Below are 17,049 nucleotides of genomic sequence, written 5' to 3' on the forward strand. Positions count from 1 at the left end.
TAGATTGTATTTTTTTTCTGTATCTTGTAGATTGTATTTTTTTTCTGTATCTTGTAGATTGTATTTTTTTTCTGTATCTTGTAGATTGTATTTTTTTTCTGTATCTTGTAGATTGTATTTTTTTTTCTGTATCTTGTAGATTGTATTTTTTCGTCTGTATCTTGGAGATTGTATTTTTTCGTCTGTATCTTGGAGATTGTATGTTTTCGTCTGTATCTTGGAGATTGTATGTTTTCGTCTGTATCTTGTAGATTGTATGTTTTCGTCTGTATCTTGGAGATTGTATGTTTTCGTCTGTATCTTGTAGATTGTATTTTTTCGTCTGTATCTTGTAGATTGTATTTTTTCGTCTGTATCTTGTAGATTGTATTTTTTCGTCTGTATCTTGTAGATTGTATTTTTTCGTCTGTATCTTGGAGATTGTATTTTTTCGTCTGTATCTTGTAGATTGTATTTTTTCGTCTGTATCTTGTAGATTGTATTTTTTCGTCTGTATCTTGTAGATTGTATTTTTTCGTCTGTATCTTGGGGATTGTATTTTTTCGTCTGTGTCTTGGAGATTGTATTTTTTCGTCTGTATCTTGGAGATTGTATTTTTTCGTCTGTATCTTGGAGATTGTATTTTTTCGTCTGTATCTTGGAGATTGTATGTTTTCGTCTGTATCTTGGAGATTGTATGTTTTCGTCTGTATCTTGGAGATTGTATTTTTTTCTGTATCTTGGAGATTGTATTTTTTCGTCTGTATCTTGTAGATTGTATGTTTTCGTCTGTATCTTGTAGATTGTATGTTTTCGTCTGTATCTTGTAGATTGTATGTTTTCGTCTGTATCTTGTAGATTGTATGTTTTCGTCTGTATCTTGTAGATTGTATGTTTTCGTCTGTATCTTGTAGATTGTATTTTTTTCTATATCTTGTAGATTGTATTTTTTTCTATATCTTGGAGATTGTATTTCTATATCTCGGAGATTGTATTTTTTTCTATATCTTGAAGATTGTATTTTTTTCTATATCTTGGAGATTGTATTTTTTTCTGTATCTTGGAGATTGTATTTTTTTCTGTATCTTGGAGATTGTATTTTTTCTGTATCTTGGAGATTGTATTTTTTCTGTTTCCTGTGAGATTGTATTTTTTTCTATATCTTGTAGATTGTATTTTTTTTCTGTATCTTGTAGATTGTATTTTTTTTCTGTATCTTGTAGATTGTATTTTTTTTCTGTATCTTGTAGATTGTATTTTTTTTCTGTATCTTGTAGATTGTATTTTTTTTCTGTATCTTGTAGATTGTATTTTTTTTCTGTATCTTGTAGATTGTATTTTTTTTCTGTATCTTGTAGATTGTATTTTTTTTCTGTATCTTGTAGATTGTATTTTTTTTTTCTGTATCTTGTAGATTGTATTTTTTTTTCTGTATCTTGTAGATTGTATTTTTTTTTCTGTATCTTGTAGATTGTATTTTTTCGTCTGTATCTTGGAGATTGTATTTTTTCGTCTGTATCTTGGAGATTGTATGTTTTCGTCTGTATCTTGGAGATTGTATGTTTTCGTCTGTATCTTGTAGATTGTATGTTTTCGTCTGTATCTTGGAAATTGTATGTTTTCGTCTGTATCTTGTAGATTGTATTTTTTCGTCTGTATCTTGTAGATTGTATTTTTTCGTCTGTATCTTGTAGATTGTATTTTTTCGTCTGTATCTTGTAGATTGTATTTTTTCGTCTGTATCTTGGAGATTGTATTTTTTCGTCTGTATCTTGTAGATTGTATTTTTTCGTCTGTATCTTGTAGATTGTATTTTTTCGTCTGTATCTTGGGGATTGTATTTTTTCGTCTGTGTCTTGGAGATTGTATTTTTTCGTCTGTATCTTGGAGATTGTATTTTTTCGTCTGTATCTTGGAGATTGTATTTTTTCGTCTGTATCTTGGAGATTGTATGTTTTCGTCTGTATCTTGGAGATTGTATGTTTTCGTCTGTATCTTGGAGATTGTATTTTTTTCTGTATCTTGGAGATTGTATTTTTTCGTCTGTATCTTGTAGATTGTATGTTTTCGTCTGTATCTTGTAGAATGTATGTTTTCGTCTGTATCTTGTAGATTGTATGTTTTCGTCTGTATCTTGTAGATTGTATGTTTTCGTCTGTATCTTGTAGATTGTATGTTTTCGTCTGTATCTTGTAGATTGTATGTTTTCGTCTGTATCTTGTAGATTGTATGTTTTCGTCTGTATCTTGTAGATTGTATTTTTTTCTATATCTTGTAGATTGTATTTTTTTCTATATCTTGGAGATTGTATTTCTATATCTCGGAGATTGTATTTTTTTCTATATCTTGGAGATTGTATTTTTTTCTATATCTTGGAGATTGTATTTTTTTCTATATCTTGGAGATTGTATTTTTTTCTATATCTTGGAGATTGTATTTTTTTCTATATCTTGGAGATTGTATTTTTTTCTATATCTTGGAGATTGTATTTTTTTCTATATCTTGGAGATTGTATTTTTTTCTATATCTTGGAGATTGTATTTTTTTCTATATCTTGGAGATTGTATTTTTTTCTATATCTTGGAGATTGTATTTTTTTCTATATCTTGGAGATTGTATTTTTTTCTATATCTTGGAGATTGTATTTTTTTCTATATCTTGGAGATTGTATTTTTTTCTATATCTTGGAGATTGTATTTTTTTCTATATCTTGGAGATTGTATTTTTTTCTATATCTTGGAGATTGTATTTTTTTCTATATCTTGGAGATTGTATTTTTTTCTATATCTTGGAGATTGTATTTTTTTCTATATCTTGGAGATTGTATTTTTTTCTATATCTTGGAGATTGTATTTTTTTCTATATCTTGGAGATTGTATTTTTTTCTATATCTTGGAGATTGTATTTTTTTCTATATCTTGGAGATTGTATTTTTTTCTATATCTTGGAGATTGTATTTTTTTCTATATCTTGGAGATTGTATTTTTTTCTATATCTTGGAGATTGTATTTTTTTCTATATCTTGGAGATTGTATTTTTTTCTATATCTTGATGATTGTATTTTTTTCTATATCTTGGAGATTGTATTTTTTTCTGTATCTTGGAGATTGTATTTTTTCTGTATCTTGTAGATTGTATTTTTTCTGTTTCCTGTGAGATTGTATTTTTTCTGTTTCCTGTGAGATTGTATTTTTTTCTATATCTTGTAGATTGTATTTTTTTTCTGTATCTTGTAGATTGTATTTTTTTTCTGTATCTTGTAGATTGTATTTTTTTTCTGTATCTTGTAGATTGTATTTTTTTTCTGTATCTTGTAGATTGTATTTTTTTTTCTGTATCTTGTAGATTGTATTTTTTCGTCTGTATCTTGGAGATTGTATTTTTTCGTCTGTATCTTGGAGATTGTATTTTTTTCTGTATCTTGGAGATTGTATTTTTTCGTCTGTATCTTGGAGATTGTATTTTTTCGTCTGTATCTTGGAGATTGTATGTTTTCGTCTGTATCTTGTAGATTGTATGTTTTCGTCTGTATCTTGTAGATTGTATTTTTTCGTCTGTATCTTGTAGATTGTATTTTTTCGTCTGTATCTTGTAGATTGTATTTTTTCGTCTGTATCTTGTAGATTGTATTTTTTCGTCTGTATCTTGTAGATTGTATTTTTTCGTCTGTATCTTGTAGATTGTATTTTTTCGTCTGTATCTTGTAGATTGTATTTTTTCGTCTGTATCTTGTAGATTGTATTTTTTCGTCTGTATCTTGTAGATTGTATTTTTTCGTCTGTATCTTGTAGATTGTATTTTTTCGTCTGTATCTTGTAGATTGTATTTTTTCGTCTGTATCTTGTAGATTGTATTTTTTCGTCTGTATCTTGTAGATTGTATGTTTTCGTCTGTATCTTGGAGATTGTATTTTTTAATCTGTATCTTGGAGATTGTATGATTTCGTCTGTATCTTGGAGATTGTATTTTTTCGTCTGTATCTTGGAGATTGTATTTTTTCGTCTGTATCTTGGAGATTGTATTTTTTCGTCTGTATCTTGGAGATTGTATTTTTTCGTCTGTATCTTGGAGATTGTATTTTTTCGTCTGTATCTTGGAGATTGTATTTTTTCGTCTGTATCTTGTCGATTGTTTATTTTTTCGTCTGTATCTTGTCGATTGTTTATTTTTTCGTCTGTATCTTGTCGATTGTTTATTTTTTCGTCTGTATCTTGTCGATTGTTTATTTTTCGTCTATATCTTGTCGATTGTTTATTATTTCGTCTATATCTTGTCGATTGTTTATTATTTCGTCTATATCTTGTCGATTGTTTATTATTTCGTCTATATCTTGTCGATTGTTTATTTTTTCGTCTATATCTTGTCGATTGTTTATTTTTTCGTCTATATCTTGTCGATTGTTTATTTTTTCGTCTATATCTTGTCGATTGTTTATTTTTTCGTCTATATCTTGTCGATTGTTTATTTTTTCTTCTATATCTTGTCGATTGTTTATTTTTTCTTCTATATCTTGTCGATTGTTTATTTTTTCTTCTATATCTTGTCGATTGTTTATTTTTTCTTCTATATCTTGTCGATTGTTTATTTTTTCGTCTATATCTTGTCGATTGTTTATTTTTTCGTCTATATCTTGTCGATTGTTTATCTTTTCGTCTATATCTTGTCGATTGTTTATCTTTTCGTCTATATCTTGTCGATTGTTTATTTTTTCGTCTATATCTTTTCGATTGTTTATTTTTTCGTCTATATCTTGTCGATTGTTTATTTTTTCGTCTATATCTTGTCGATTGTTTTTTGTCCTGTCCTTTTTAATTAATGTAGTTTCAATAAATTCAAGTAGGAAACGGAATTAAATTAAGCGCTGAGTAAATGAAAGAAACATTAATGTGTGAGTCACGTAGATGTGTGAAATGCATAGACAACCTTTTATTGATATAAAAGTAAATAAAATGTGAAGAAAATAAATATGAGTAAACCATAAAAAGATAAAAAGAATTTGCTTTTAAAATGATCAGTCTTATTTACTTCGCCTCAATAATGAATGAATTAGATACTTTTGTTTACCAAAGTGGAATCTCCTGTGTTGAATCCCTTAAGAGAAGCAGAAATCAAGGAGAGAGACTCCCCGCCATCTCGATATGAATTATATCTTCTGAAATACAATAATCAAGAAACAATGAATATCATTTTTTTAGTTTGCTATGACTATTGTCTAACAATTATGGCTATAAACCTATTTGAAAAATAACAATAGCAGCACAAAAATACTTATCTTTGATGTTCAAAATGCATAAAGTGTCAATGATGCATAAAACATTGAAGAAAAAATAAATAAATTAGTTACATACATAAGAGAAAACGTCTTAAATTTAGTTTGGAAGTTATTTTTTCTCTTAAAAATTCAAAAGATGGTGATGTCTATATAATAAAGGAAAGCTAGTTTATTTCTCAGATTTTTTTCATTGATCACTTCTATTCTACAAACTCGATATTCTATTCTGAATAGCCAGCTCTTATAGATCATAGCACCATGTTCTCCAGAACAATAAAATGTAATTCAGTTTGCGTCTTCTAATAATTTCTCTGACTAAAATATTTTGTATGCCATTGTTATCAGCAGAAAATGTAGCTACTATTACATTTATAAATCAATATAATCTGCGAAGTTAATACCTTCACATCTTCATAAGACATCAGAACGGAATTGTTCTGTGCTTCCATAATTTTAAGCAACGTGGTGGCACAATATTATATAGAGATTAAAGATGCAAACTTATAAACCAATACTCTAAAAGTTTATGACAATTGGAATATTCACTGAAAAATTGAACTTTTTAAAAATATTAAGATGTTTTATTTATATAAATTACAAGTAGACTTGAGGAATCTACTAATCAGCTATGAAAAGTCCAGGATTCTGAAGAAAGGCCTCATGTAGCATTGCATAAAAGCAATATACTAAATAATTTTTCACAAACAAATTATCATACCTTCTGGTTTGTTATTTAATAACTTTAAGGAAAATATCTGGTCAAAATCTATTTAAAAAAAAAATCATCTGAGGTTTGATACAAATAGGGAATTTTTTAATTTCTTTTTATTACTTTATTATAGGTACTATTTTTTGTCACAAATTCCTCCAATCTAACAAAGTTCCTAGCCAGAATAAGTTTTTTTTTTTTTACTGAAGGAAACTAGAGTGAATTACATTTTTAGTATAAAATATATGCTGCAAGTACAAAAAAAGAAGACATTGCTAGTCAGAATCAAATATCGATTTGATAGATGTAATGTTTATTATTTCTAACTTTGAAAATCTTAATTTTATGTATTAGATAACTTGCTTATTTAAAAAAATATCAAAATACGATTAAGTGATTTTTTTGTAAGAGTAAAGATATAAAATTCTGATATATATATATTCACTTCTTGAGTGGTGTTCATACAGTACCTAGGTATGTAAATTTCTGTCTTTTCCTATTTTATATCACTTTTATTGCTCGTACAAAAAAAAAATATTTGTGAATTTTTGTGTGAAGAAGAAAAATATTACTTAGTATTTGTATGATAGACAAATAACTACGAAGAATATATTTATGTACTGCTTTTATTGGTAAAAATAATTAGAAGTTTTGTTTTTGCCACTTATAAAGACCTGGAGGCCACTCGAGGATAAGTGTTATTGAGTGTACAGTAATCGGTACTTGTGCATTTAACGAACCAGACGTAACTCAGCATTTGCTCGGCTTTGTCCGATGCATGACGTCAACAGCCGGATATAACCGAGCGTTGCCGATTAAGCAGACGAGAATTTCGCTATCAATTGGAAGAGTGTCACAACTCAAGAAACGCTTATTTGAAGAGAGTTTTAAAAAGATAACTGACGAAATAATAATGAATATTACAAACCTTGCGGACCAGCTCCAGACCCCAGAGGCTGCACTAAACTTTTGCCAGCAACGGAAATTGTTGGCAGAAGAGAAAAGGTGTTTATTTACATTTTGGCCAGGATTGTGTACTTGCAAAGAGAACAAGCCTTTCCGACGGTTACGGTTGGAGGTGTGGAAGTGTAACATGTCGTCGATGGACCTCCATTAGGATTGGGACCTTCTCAAAATCCCGACTAACCATCGCATGTATAATAAAAATAATATACTTATGGGCGTTCGAGATGGCATCTACAAAAAAATCTCCATCGCGGATGTGGGTTACGTTCTCGCCACACAATTGTGTATTGGAAAATTTTCCTGCGTAATATATGCAGGGACTATTTTCTTAGGAATCCCCGGCAGATTGGAGGCCCAGGCCATAACGGTAGAAATCGACGAGTCCGTTTTTAACCGCCGGCAGACTTGTGACACCGGTCTGGGTCTTCGGTGGATACGACCCCGCCGAAAAGGAGGGTTTCTTGGTCACTGTACCAAATAGGAAGGCCGAAACCCACCTTCCACTAATAAATAAAAAGGGGTTTGTATTACTGTACACATAGATTCGAAAAAGTTGTCAAAAAACAAATATATAACAAATATTATCAAAGGCAAGATAAGTTACTTTTCTATCAAACTTTTCTACAAATCCTTGTTTCTGGCGAAAAAAATGTACAAATAATCCTTGTTCCTGCCCCCCCCTTTTTTTACGTTAAAAATTGAAAAAAAAAAGAAAAAAAAAAGTTAACTTGTCTTTATGTATTTATTTTGAAAACAGAAAACAATTCCAAACAATAATTTAAAAAAAAAAAAACATAAATGAACGGTAGGTTTTTGCTTTTTATTTATTTAATTTTTTTGTTTCTACATTTTACAATTTCATTGTACAGTTATTTTGTTGTAGCGTTGTTTTTATTTTATCGCCAACGCTCGGTTTTATCCGGCTGTTGACGTCATGCGCCGGACAAAGCCGAGCAAATGCTGAGTTACGTCTGGTTCGTTAAATGCGCAAGTACCCAGTAATCAATGGGATAATATCATAGTAATTGTTAGTAATGGAAATTTGGTAGATTGGATTACTTAAGGAGGGGGGCGGTTTATCAAGAATTTGTTTACGTTGGACTTGAAGACAACCAAGTTGTAGTCAGCTGGGAAATGGGCAAACTGAAGAGAGTTCCACATGCATGCAGTTCTAAGAAAGAACCTTCGTTCCTATTTCGTTTTTGTCAACCAATCACATTTTATTTGCATATGAACAAACTCCACAAACCCAGTAACTTTTTAATAATATACTAGCAAGCTGCCCGTTGTAAGATATTTTAATTTATGCAAATATTGTGTTTTTTTATTATTAGAGAAAATTTTGTATCAATCATTATATCAAATCTAATATAAAGTAGTGAGATCAACCTTAAAAAATATATATAAAATAATATATGTATATATATATATATATATATATATATATATATATATATATATATATATATATATATACAAAATTAAAATAATATATATATGACTTAAGTGTCATCAGCTAGGATCGAAAGCAAAACATACTATTCTCCACCTTCATTCCTTAGCCTCTGAGCCACGCTCATACGCATATACATATATATTCAGACAGATATTTTTAAATAGCACAGAGTGTTTTTGCTTAATGATTTTTGTGTAATTTTTTCATTTTACAAATGGTTATCTTTATTTCTTGGTCGAACTTGTGTAGGAAAGTTTCGTAGTTGTTTTTGTCTATCTGTTTTAATTTTTTTGCAAGTACTTTCAACTGATTTTCTTAAGTCGTTTTCAGGTAGTTTTTGATTACTGTTTTGTTTAAAATCTGAATGCTTTCATATGCTCCAGTTCAAATTACATTTAAATTACTTGAAATAGTGAAGCGTTCTGTGTAAAAGTAATATATGTATATATATAATGCTCAACTATTAAGGAGCTCAAATTCACCTGACATCCATTTTTAAAAGATGGAATTGCATGATCATTGAAGACAAGATTCAAGTGAGCAAACAATGAAAGATGCCTGGATGATCCACAGAGTTTTATAATTATATAGACAGATAAAAAAATAAATAAATATAATAAACATTTTGTTCAACTTGATTATTTTCAATGCAAAACTTATATTGTTAATACAAATTTGATTTTATATTTCAGACAAGAAATTCTGTGAAGTTATTGACTGTTTTGCGACAGATGCCTCAGAGACATGGCCCTGATGATTTTTTCAGTTTTCCTGGCAAAAAAGGATCTGTAAGCCAATTATTTCAACAAATTTTACTTTTTTAAAACCATTTTCACATTTTCTATTATTTATAGAGTCTTTGTAATTTAAAAAAAAGTTTAAATTATAAAATTCCTTGTTACACATTTTAACAAAAGTAAATTTTATAATAGTTTCTAAAACCTCTTTCTTATCTTTCAACTTTCCTAATAACTCCTAATAAACTACATATTGTGTTGCATATAGCCATTTATTAAGTAAAATAAAATTGTATATTTTTTGTATACATTCTCAAAAATTAGATAATGTAATTCCCTTTTGGTATAAGTATAGAATAGTTAACACTCAAGAACTCATAATTCCAGTCACTAAAAAAACATAATTTATATAAAATGCATTAGAATGAAATACTCAAATGAACTCGCACAGTTACATGTGTAACTGATTTGTAAGAATTTGTTAAAGGATATAAAAATCTGGCAAATCGTTTCCACAAGTAAAACAAAATGTGGTCTTGTATAGAATTTCATTCTGATGCAGTTTTTATATATTGTGTGTTTTTTGTTGTTTACAAATTCTCAATTGTTAACTATTCTGTACTTTTACTTTCTTTTATTTATTTATTTACTTTTTTTTAGTTCTATCAATAATAGTATAATCAGAAAAATTCTAATGTGAAAATTAGCTACATTGTGTAAACCGGATATTCAAAATTGAAAATAATAATTTGTAAATGTAGATAATTTTGAAGGAAAAAAATTTGTAAAAACAAACAAAAATTGTTTTCTGTCTTATTAAATAATAATCACATTTTTACAGAATTTTGTAGAACTCTGTACAAGTACCTTATTTTTGTATTTAAGATCAACATCTTGCCTTTGACATGTAAGTCAGTAATGTATTCACCTGAAACCTCCAGTGCACGGATGGCTACTAAAAACTACTCGATTTGACATGATTATTTTTGTTGGATGACCTTTTCTTTCCATCACATTTGATTTTTTTTTTTTTTTTTTCATATGGATAGGATTCTGTACAGTTACCTTATTTTCTTAAGAGTAACTTATTTTGCCTTTGGTAACAGTAATTTATTGTATGTTACTTTTATTTGTAAGACAAAACACTTTAAAATAAGTTAAAACACAAAAACCTATCCATGTAAGTAGAAAAGTAAATCCTGCATTTGTCACATAAGTAGGTAATAATGTGTTCACCTGAAATGTGTTGGTTTAAAAGATCACCATTCTATACAAGGAGGCCTCCAGAGCGTTAATAAAACTAAGTTCTAACCCCCATCTGTTTTATTAGTATTAAAGTATGTTCTCAAATAACGTGACAAACAAACCAACATCATGACAAGCAGTCAGTGTTTTAGTATTTAGTAGCATAAATGTTTTTTTTTCACTCTCTATTGATGTATCTCTCTCTCTCTCTGTTCATCTGTATTTATCCTCCCACCTCCACTATGCAACATTCTCATTGTATATAATGTCTTAAAAATAAAAAATAAAATCTTCAAATTTCAAAACAAAAACCTTTTAAATAACTTATTTCAAAGTCAAAATTTTTGAATCCTCTAAAAAACAATAGTGTTTTCGAGTTTGTATTACTATACACATAGATTCGAAAAAGTTGTCAAAAAACAAATATATAACAAATAAATGTTATCAAAGGCAAGATAAGTTACTTTTCTACCTAACTGGATATATTTTTTGTGTTTTTATTCAATGTAACATGTTTATTCAGCTCGAAAAACATGCAGTGTTTACCGATGTATTGGAAAATTCAAAATGGCGCCCAACACTCTCTGTAACATGGTAAGTTTGGGAAAAGGTGTTATAAATAATAAAGTAGACAAAATACTATTAAAAAAACACCGAATATATGTCAACTTATGTCACGGTAACATATAATGAGCGAATTTCTAACAGTATTTTGTCTAGTTTATTATTTATAACATCTTTTCCTGAACTTACCGTGTTAAATAGAGTGTCGGTCGCCATTTTGAATTTTCCAATACATCGATAAACACTGTATGCTTTTCGAGCTGAATAAGCATGTTACATTGAATAAAAACACAAAAAATATATCCAGTTAGGTAGAAAAGTAACTTATCTTGCCTTTGATAACATTTATTTGTTATATATTTGTTTTTTGACAACTTTTTCGAATCTATGTGTACAGTAATACAAACCCGTGTTTTCAAATGGAATAATGAACATATTTTTTATAGGTTTCATTTACAAATAGTCAGTACATAACGAGAAAAATTAAGATAAAAATTTAAACCCTCTAAAAACAAGAGAAATTCAAGCAATAGTCAATTATGTCCTCGCAAAGTGAAAGTGCCTATTTGATCAGATAGAAGTAGTTGAAAATATTTTGTGTCTTAGCACTTTTGCATGAGTATAATTTTTTTAATTGCTTTCATTTTTTAAAATTTTTTTAGTTCATTTCATGCAAAAAAGTTCTTAACCAATTCTTTTCAAATTTGATAACAAAAAAGATTGGCTTTTACATACCACTTGAACAAAGTTTCTATCTTGATTTATTTTTGTTCTAAAAAACCTCAACTTCAAGATGTTCTAACTTTTGACTGGAAAGTTGCACATGTTTTGTTCGAATTCCATGATGAACAACAATTTTTTCTTTTATTAGTTCAAAAAATCGGAAACGTCATCGATTAGTAGAACTTCTGTGTCGAGTATTTATATGAACAGATCTAAAATGCATGCATCCGAAAAGTCATCTACTGCTTGCAGTAGATGACTTTTCGGATGAAAGTAGATGAAAATATGCCACACAACTATTGCAGTGTGTTTTGTTGTTAATAGGTGGAATTAAATTGCAATTTCTTGGAATATACAAATCACAGCAAAAATATTAAAATACCATTTTAAAGAAAATTTTATTTTGAATCCAGTCATATAAGTTTTATATTGATTGACATAGGAGAAATCTATTAATTACTGATTTAAAAACTGTCAGATTAAATAACAAAATGTGCCTTGTCCAGCGCTAAACAGTTCGCCATTTGTTTGATTAGAAAATATTGTGTCCTTGCACGAGGACAATTTTTTTTTTTAATTGCTTTCATTTTTTATTTTATTTTTTTAGTTCATCTCACTTCCACCTATACGTACATGGCCGTATCAAAATGGCTGGGCCTTTTCTTGTTGGATCCGGTTAGATCCAGTCACAGGTGTGACTGTGGAAAAAGAAAAACCATATCTATACTGGTATGTTATCACTTCATCCCATTTTTAATATTTTTTTTCCTTTAGAAGAAAACTTATTATATTACAATAAAGTCACGTGTGTTTGTCTGAATAATAAAATATTGATTTTTCAAGTTAACCATTTGTGAGAGTAGCAGCACACATGTCCGACCTCTACTCTTGTATGGCTACGAAACTTGATCAATGTTGAAATGTCAAAATGACACGATGCTGGTTGTGGATTTGATGGAGATAATTGATGGTCTTATTCTCCTGACCTCCATGAGAAAATATGTCACACAACAATGTCTCACTTGGTACAGCCACATCGCTGACCGTCATTCATCCAAAATGTTTTAAAGTGCCTCACTTATGCTGCTTAAGACCTAGGGGAAAGCAACTGATGACAAACTGATCCTGACGGATGGTACAAGCAAAATGGCAACAGACATAAAAAGTTGGAAGTCATGAAATGTCTAACCTCAAGCATGAGACAAAAACATGAAAATAATAATAATCGTAAATGCTTTTATTTACTAACATTTGAAAAAGCAATAAGTTTAAACCAAAACAATTCAAGTTATTTCTAGATCAAAAAATACAAAATTTAGTTTTTAACAAATTAGATCTTAGGAATCTTCCAGGGTATATTTAAATACTGCATATAATAAGCTCAATGGTTAAGACGTTGTATTAAACAGAGCTTTCATATAATTTGGCAGATTATAAAATTTGGTAATTATTTTGTAATAATTGCAATCAGCCTCCAAAAATTAACATTTAATCATTCACCCATATGTAGATACATTTGGAAAAAAAGTTATAGTGATAATGCAATATTTTTTTAAAAAATGTGTTTACATATGGATGGAAATTAAATCTTAGTTTTTCAGAGTTTGATCATTTTTTTTTTTTTATTCATATCTAGCAGTACAATATATGTATAAATACAAAGCTTTTTTATATCTTTGAAAAAAAAAAACTTAAGTTTGGGATAAATGAGTATGTATTTAGCTTGTGAAAACGATTGCAAATAATAAAATGGTGTGATTTTGATTGGTTTTGAATTTAACACACACACACATATTAGTGGCCTGGCAAGGCCACAGGGGAGACAATCAAGCAAAAAAACCCTAAGCAAAATTCATCCCAAAGCAGCAAAACTGAAGCTAGCCTGCCAGGATGCTATATATATATATATATATATATATATATATATATATATATATATATATATATATATATATATATATATAAATGTAGGCAAATTTGGGCATATTTTATTGGTTTGAAAGTATAGGTTCCTTTTACTAATTGTCATCAAATTTTAACCATAAAATAGTATTATAATCTTCAAAAACCTGCAAATTTTAATGTAGTTTTATCCCCTAGAACCAAAGATATGAGCATTTCAATATTCAATTTGGTATATATATATATATATATATATATATATATATATATATATACCACCATTTTTGTCAATTTTATAAATTCCAAGTTTCAGCAACTATTGATCAGAATTTAACAAAGGCTCGTTGGAAAGGTAATGACCTGACTTTTGTAGTGGACTATGACATTTTTCTCTTGAGGTCACACATTAAAAGGATCAGCCATAATCCAGAGCCTATTTTTGTCACTTTTTTACAGCCATAAAATGTTTCAGGAAATGTACAGTAAAAAAATCCTTTAAAATTACCACTATTACAGGTTTTCGAGGATGCTGAAAACGAAAATAACGTTTAAAATTCCATAAAATGAATAGTCTCCAAGATATGAAGAAATTATAGTTGAAAAACATGGGGGATTTTCTATATTAAATTAAGGTAAAATGAGCACCCACTTTTGGGGGATCTGTTATTATTTTTAGGGGTGGTGTTTATTGTGGCCTGTAGACCAACGCAAAACTTACCTTAAAAAGGTTGTTTTCTATAGGTTTTCGGGTGTACTGAACATACAACAATGGCCACCACTTATAATACAAAGAATTACATTGCTTAATACCCGGAAAAATACTTATTTGCGGAAAATTTAAATGTGATATTCATTTTCAGCATATCCAAAAATCTATAGAAAATAAAACTTTAATGTAGCTTTTGTGTTGTTCTATCAGGCCACAATTACCAAATAAACACTACCCCTAAAATAAAATAAGACCCCCCTCCAAAACAGGCGACTATAAAGTTGGTGTTCATTTTATGTTAAATTAATATAGAAAAGTGATACCCTATTTTTTGAAACTATAATTTCTTCATACTCGTTTCCTGGAATGTTAAACATTATTTTTGTTTTCAGCACCCTCCAAAACCTATAATAAGTGGTAATTTTAAAGGATTATTTGAAGGTAGAAAGATACTGTACCTTTACAAATGTTTCAATCATAGTTATTTGCTTTCCTAGTTTTGCATATGAATTACAAAATATCTGATATTTCCTTAAAACATCTGGTCTTGATGGATGGGAGACTAAAGCTTGCTGCTATGGTTTCAAATAATCTGAAATAACAGCAAGGGAAAACTTGATTCCAAATATTTCTCATATGTTATATCTTCCCTCTTTGGTTTTTATACATAAAGTAAATTTCACAGTGTATAAGGATTATTTGATACTGGAGATGTTCATAATTGTACCCTATTTCCAAAAGAAAGGATATATAACATGAAAATATTTGGAATCATGTCTCCGCGTGCTGTTATTTCAGATTATTTGAAAACATAGCAGCAAGTTTTAGTCTCCCCTCCATAAAAGCCAGAGGTTGTGGAGAAATATATATATATATATATATATATATATATATATATATATAGCAAAAATGGTAATTAGTAAAAACCTGAAGAGAGTGCTCAATACTATTGCAGAGCAAATATGCGGGGGGGGGGGTTATTATCATTTTATCTGTTTAGTTACACGTTTCAGTTGCCGGGTCATATCTATGATCTAGCAGCCTCGTCAGAGCTTACAGAAATGGCTCATTTACATTTACAGAGCCATTTCTGTAAGGTCTGATGAGGCTGGTGGATCGTAGATATGGCCCGGCAACCGAAACATGTGTAACTAAACAGATAAAACGGTAATAAAAAGAATAAAACGTGTATGTATATATATATATATATATATATATATATATATATATATATATAGCTTATTGTAAAAGGAAAAGAGAAAGTTCAATTCCACAAAAGGAGACTTATCCGGATAATGCCAAGCTCAACAATAATTATTGTTGTCCTATTATATATATATATATATATATATATATATATATGGAAAGGTTTAAATTGAAGAAAACACATGTGCACATCTCTCTCTCTCTCTCTCTCTCTCTCTCTCTCTCTCTCTCTCTCTCTCTCTCTCTCTCTCTCTCTCTCTCTCTCTCTCTCTTGTGTGTGTGTATGTGGAAAAGTTTAAATTAAAGAACCAAAACAATTCAAGTTATTTCTAGGAGATAAAATAATACAAAAATTTTTTTTTAACAATTTAGATCTCATGAATCTCCAAGGATATATTTAAATACTGCATATAATAATAAGCTCAATGGTTAGCAGATTATGTTAAACAGAGCTTTTATATCATAATTTTGCAGATTACAAAATTTATGACAAAATTAAAATTTTAAATATTACAAATTCTAAATCAATACTTAACATAATAAGATGATCAACCTTGTATTTTTATATTTTTGTAGTTTCCGCACAAGCAAAGGAGTTGGTTACTCTGCCCATTTTTTAGGCAGTTCCCTTGTTATCACCTCGATGAAAATCAAAGGAAAAGGATTCCAGCATTGTGTGAAATATGAATTTTCACCAAGAAAGGTAAGGATCTCTTGCTACTATTTTATTCTTAAACTCAAATCCAAATTAGTGATTCGTTCAGGTGACATATGAAGAAAAGTGAAAAGAATTCTTTAATAAAAACCATCGCTCATTCATATGAAATCTCTACCTCCACTATTATATAAAAGGAACTTTGTGTATGAGAGTTCGCTCCCTATGGACTCTGAAACAGCTGGGCCGATTTTTATGAAATTTCACACAAGTGTATTTTTTGTATCTGGCAGTGATCTTAGATAAGTTTTGTATTGGAATGTCTTCAATAAGTATCAAAAATCAGTAATTGAAAAAAAAAGTTAACATCTTGTACAGCCTAACATCACAATTGCATTTGAAAAGTTTTATTACCACACAAGCAGAAAGGGCAGATATAAAATCAACAGTAGGTTCTTTGATATGACATAATGATAATATTATTATTATTAATGATAATAATTATGATAACATTATTATTATTATTATTATTATTATTATTATTATTATTATTATAACCATCACCGTTGTTATTATTACTTTACTATATTTGTTTACTATTATTTTTGTTTCAACTATTATTATTATTACCATTTAACACATTTGTTTCAGTTTCGAAACATTTATTATACATATTGAAATTAATTGTGTCTTGTTTATTGAAATGAATGCTAATCTGTTACAAATTAAAAAAAAATAAAAAAGTACAACATTCTTCTTCCACAAACGATAAAAATAATTCATGTGAACTCTTTCAAGCATTGTTGCCAGAAATGAATGCAGCCAAAATACAACTTTCCAGTTTTTTCAACATTTTTTTTTTGTTCGCTACTTTTTGTGACCAAGAGCGAAGGATATAATAAAATAAAATATTAAATACAAAAACA

At 28.8% G+C, this 17,049-nt stretch overlaps 1 protein-coding gene across 8 annotated transcripts in view; it reads left to right on the plus strand.

Annotated features, from left to right (window-relative positions):
- Nucleotides 1-17,049, plus strand: part of LOC145268225 (neurobeachin-like) — a 607,546-nt gene that overhangs the window by 216,069 nt on the left and 374,428 nt on the right. For all 8 annotated transcript variants that reach the window (XM_080123533.1, XM_080123540.1, XM_080123535.1 and 5 more), the window contains exons 5-7: nucleotides 9,075-9,170; nucleotides 12,259-12,380; nucleotides 16,045-16,171. In XM_080123533.1, coding sequence (XP_079979659.1) covers nucleotides 9,075-9,170; nucleotides 12,259-12,380; nucleotides 16,045-16,171 — 345 coding nt within the window. The remainder of the gene's footprint in view (nucleotides 1-9,074; nucleotides 9,171-12,258; nucleotides 12,381-16,044; nucleotides 16,172-17,049) is intronic.

This window comes from Euprymna scolopes, chromosome 43 (genome assembly GCF_053919585.1).
Source record: "Euprymna scolopes isolate OS-2025 chromosome 43, ASM5391958v1, whole genome shotgun sequence".
NCBI classification, from domain to species: Eukaryota; Metazoa; Mollusca; class Cephalopoda; order Sepiida; family Sepiolidae; genus Euprymna; species Euprymna scolopes.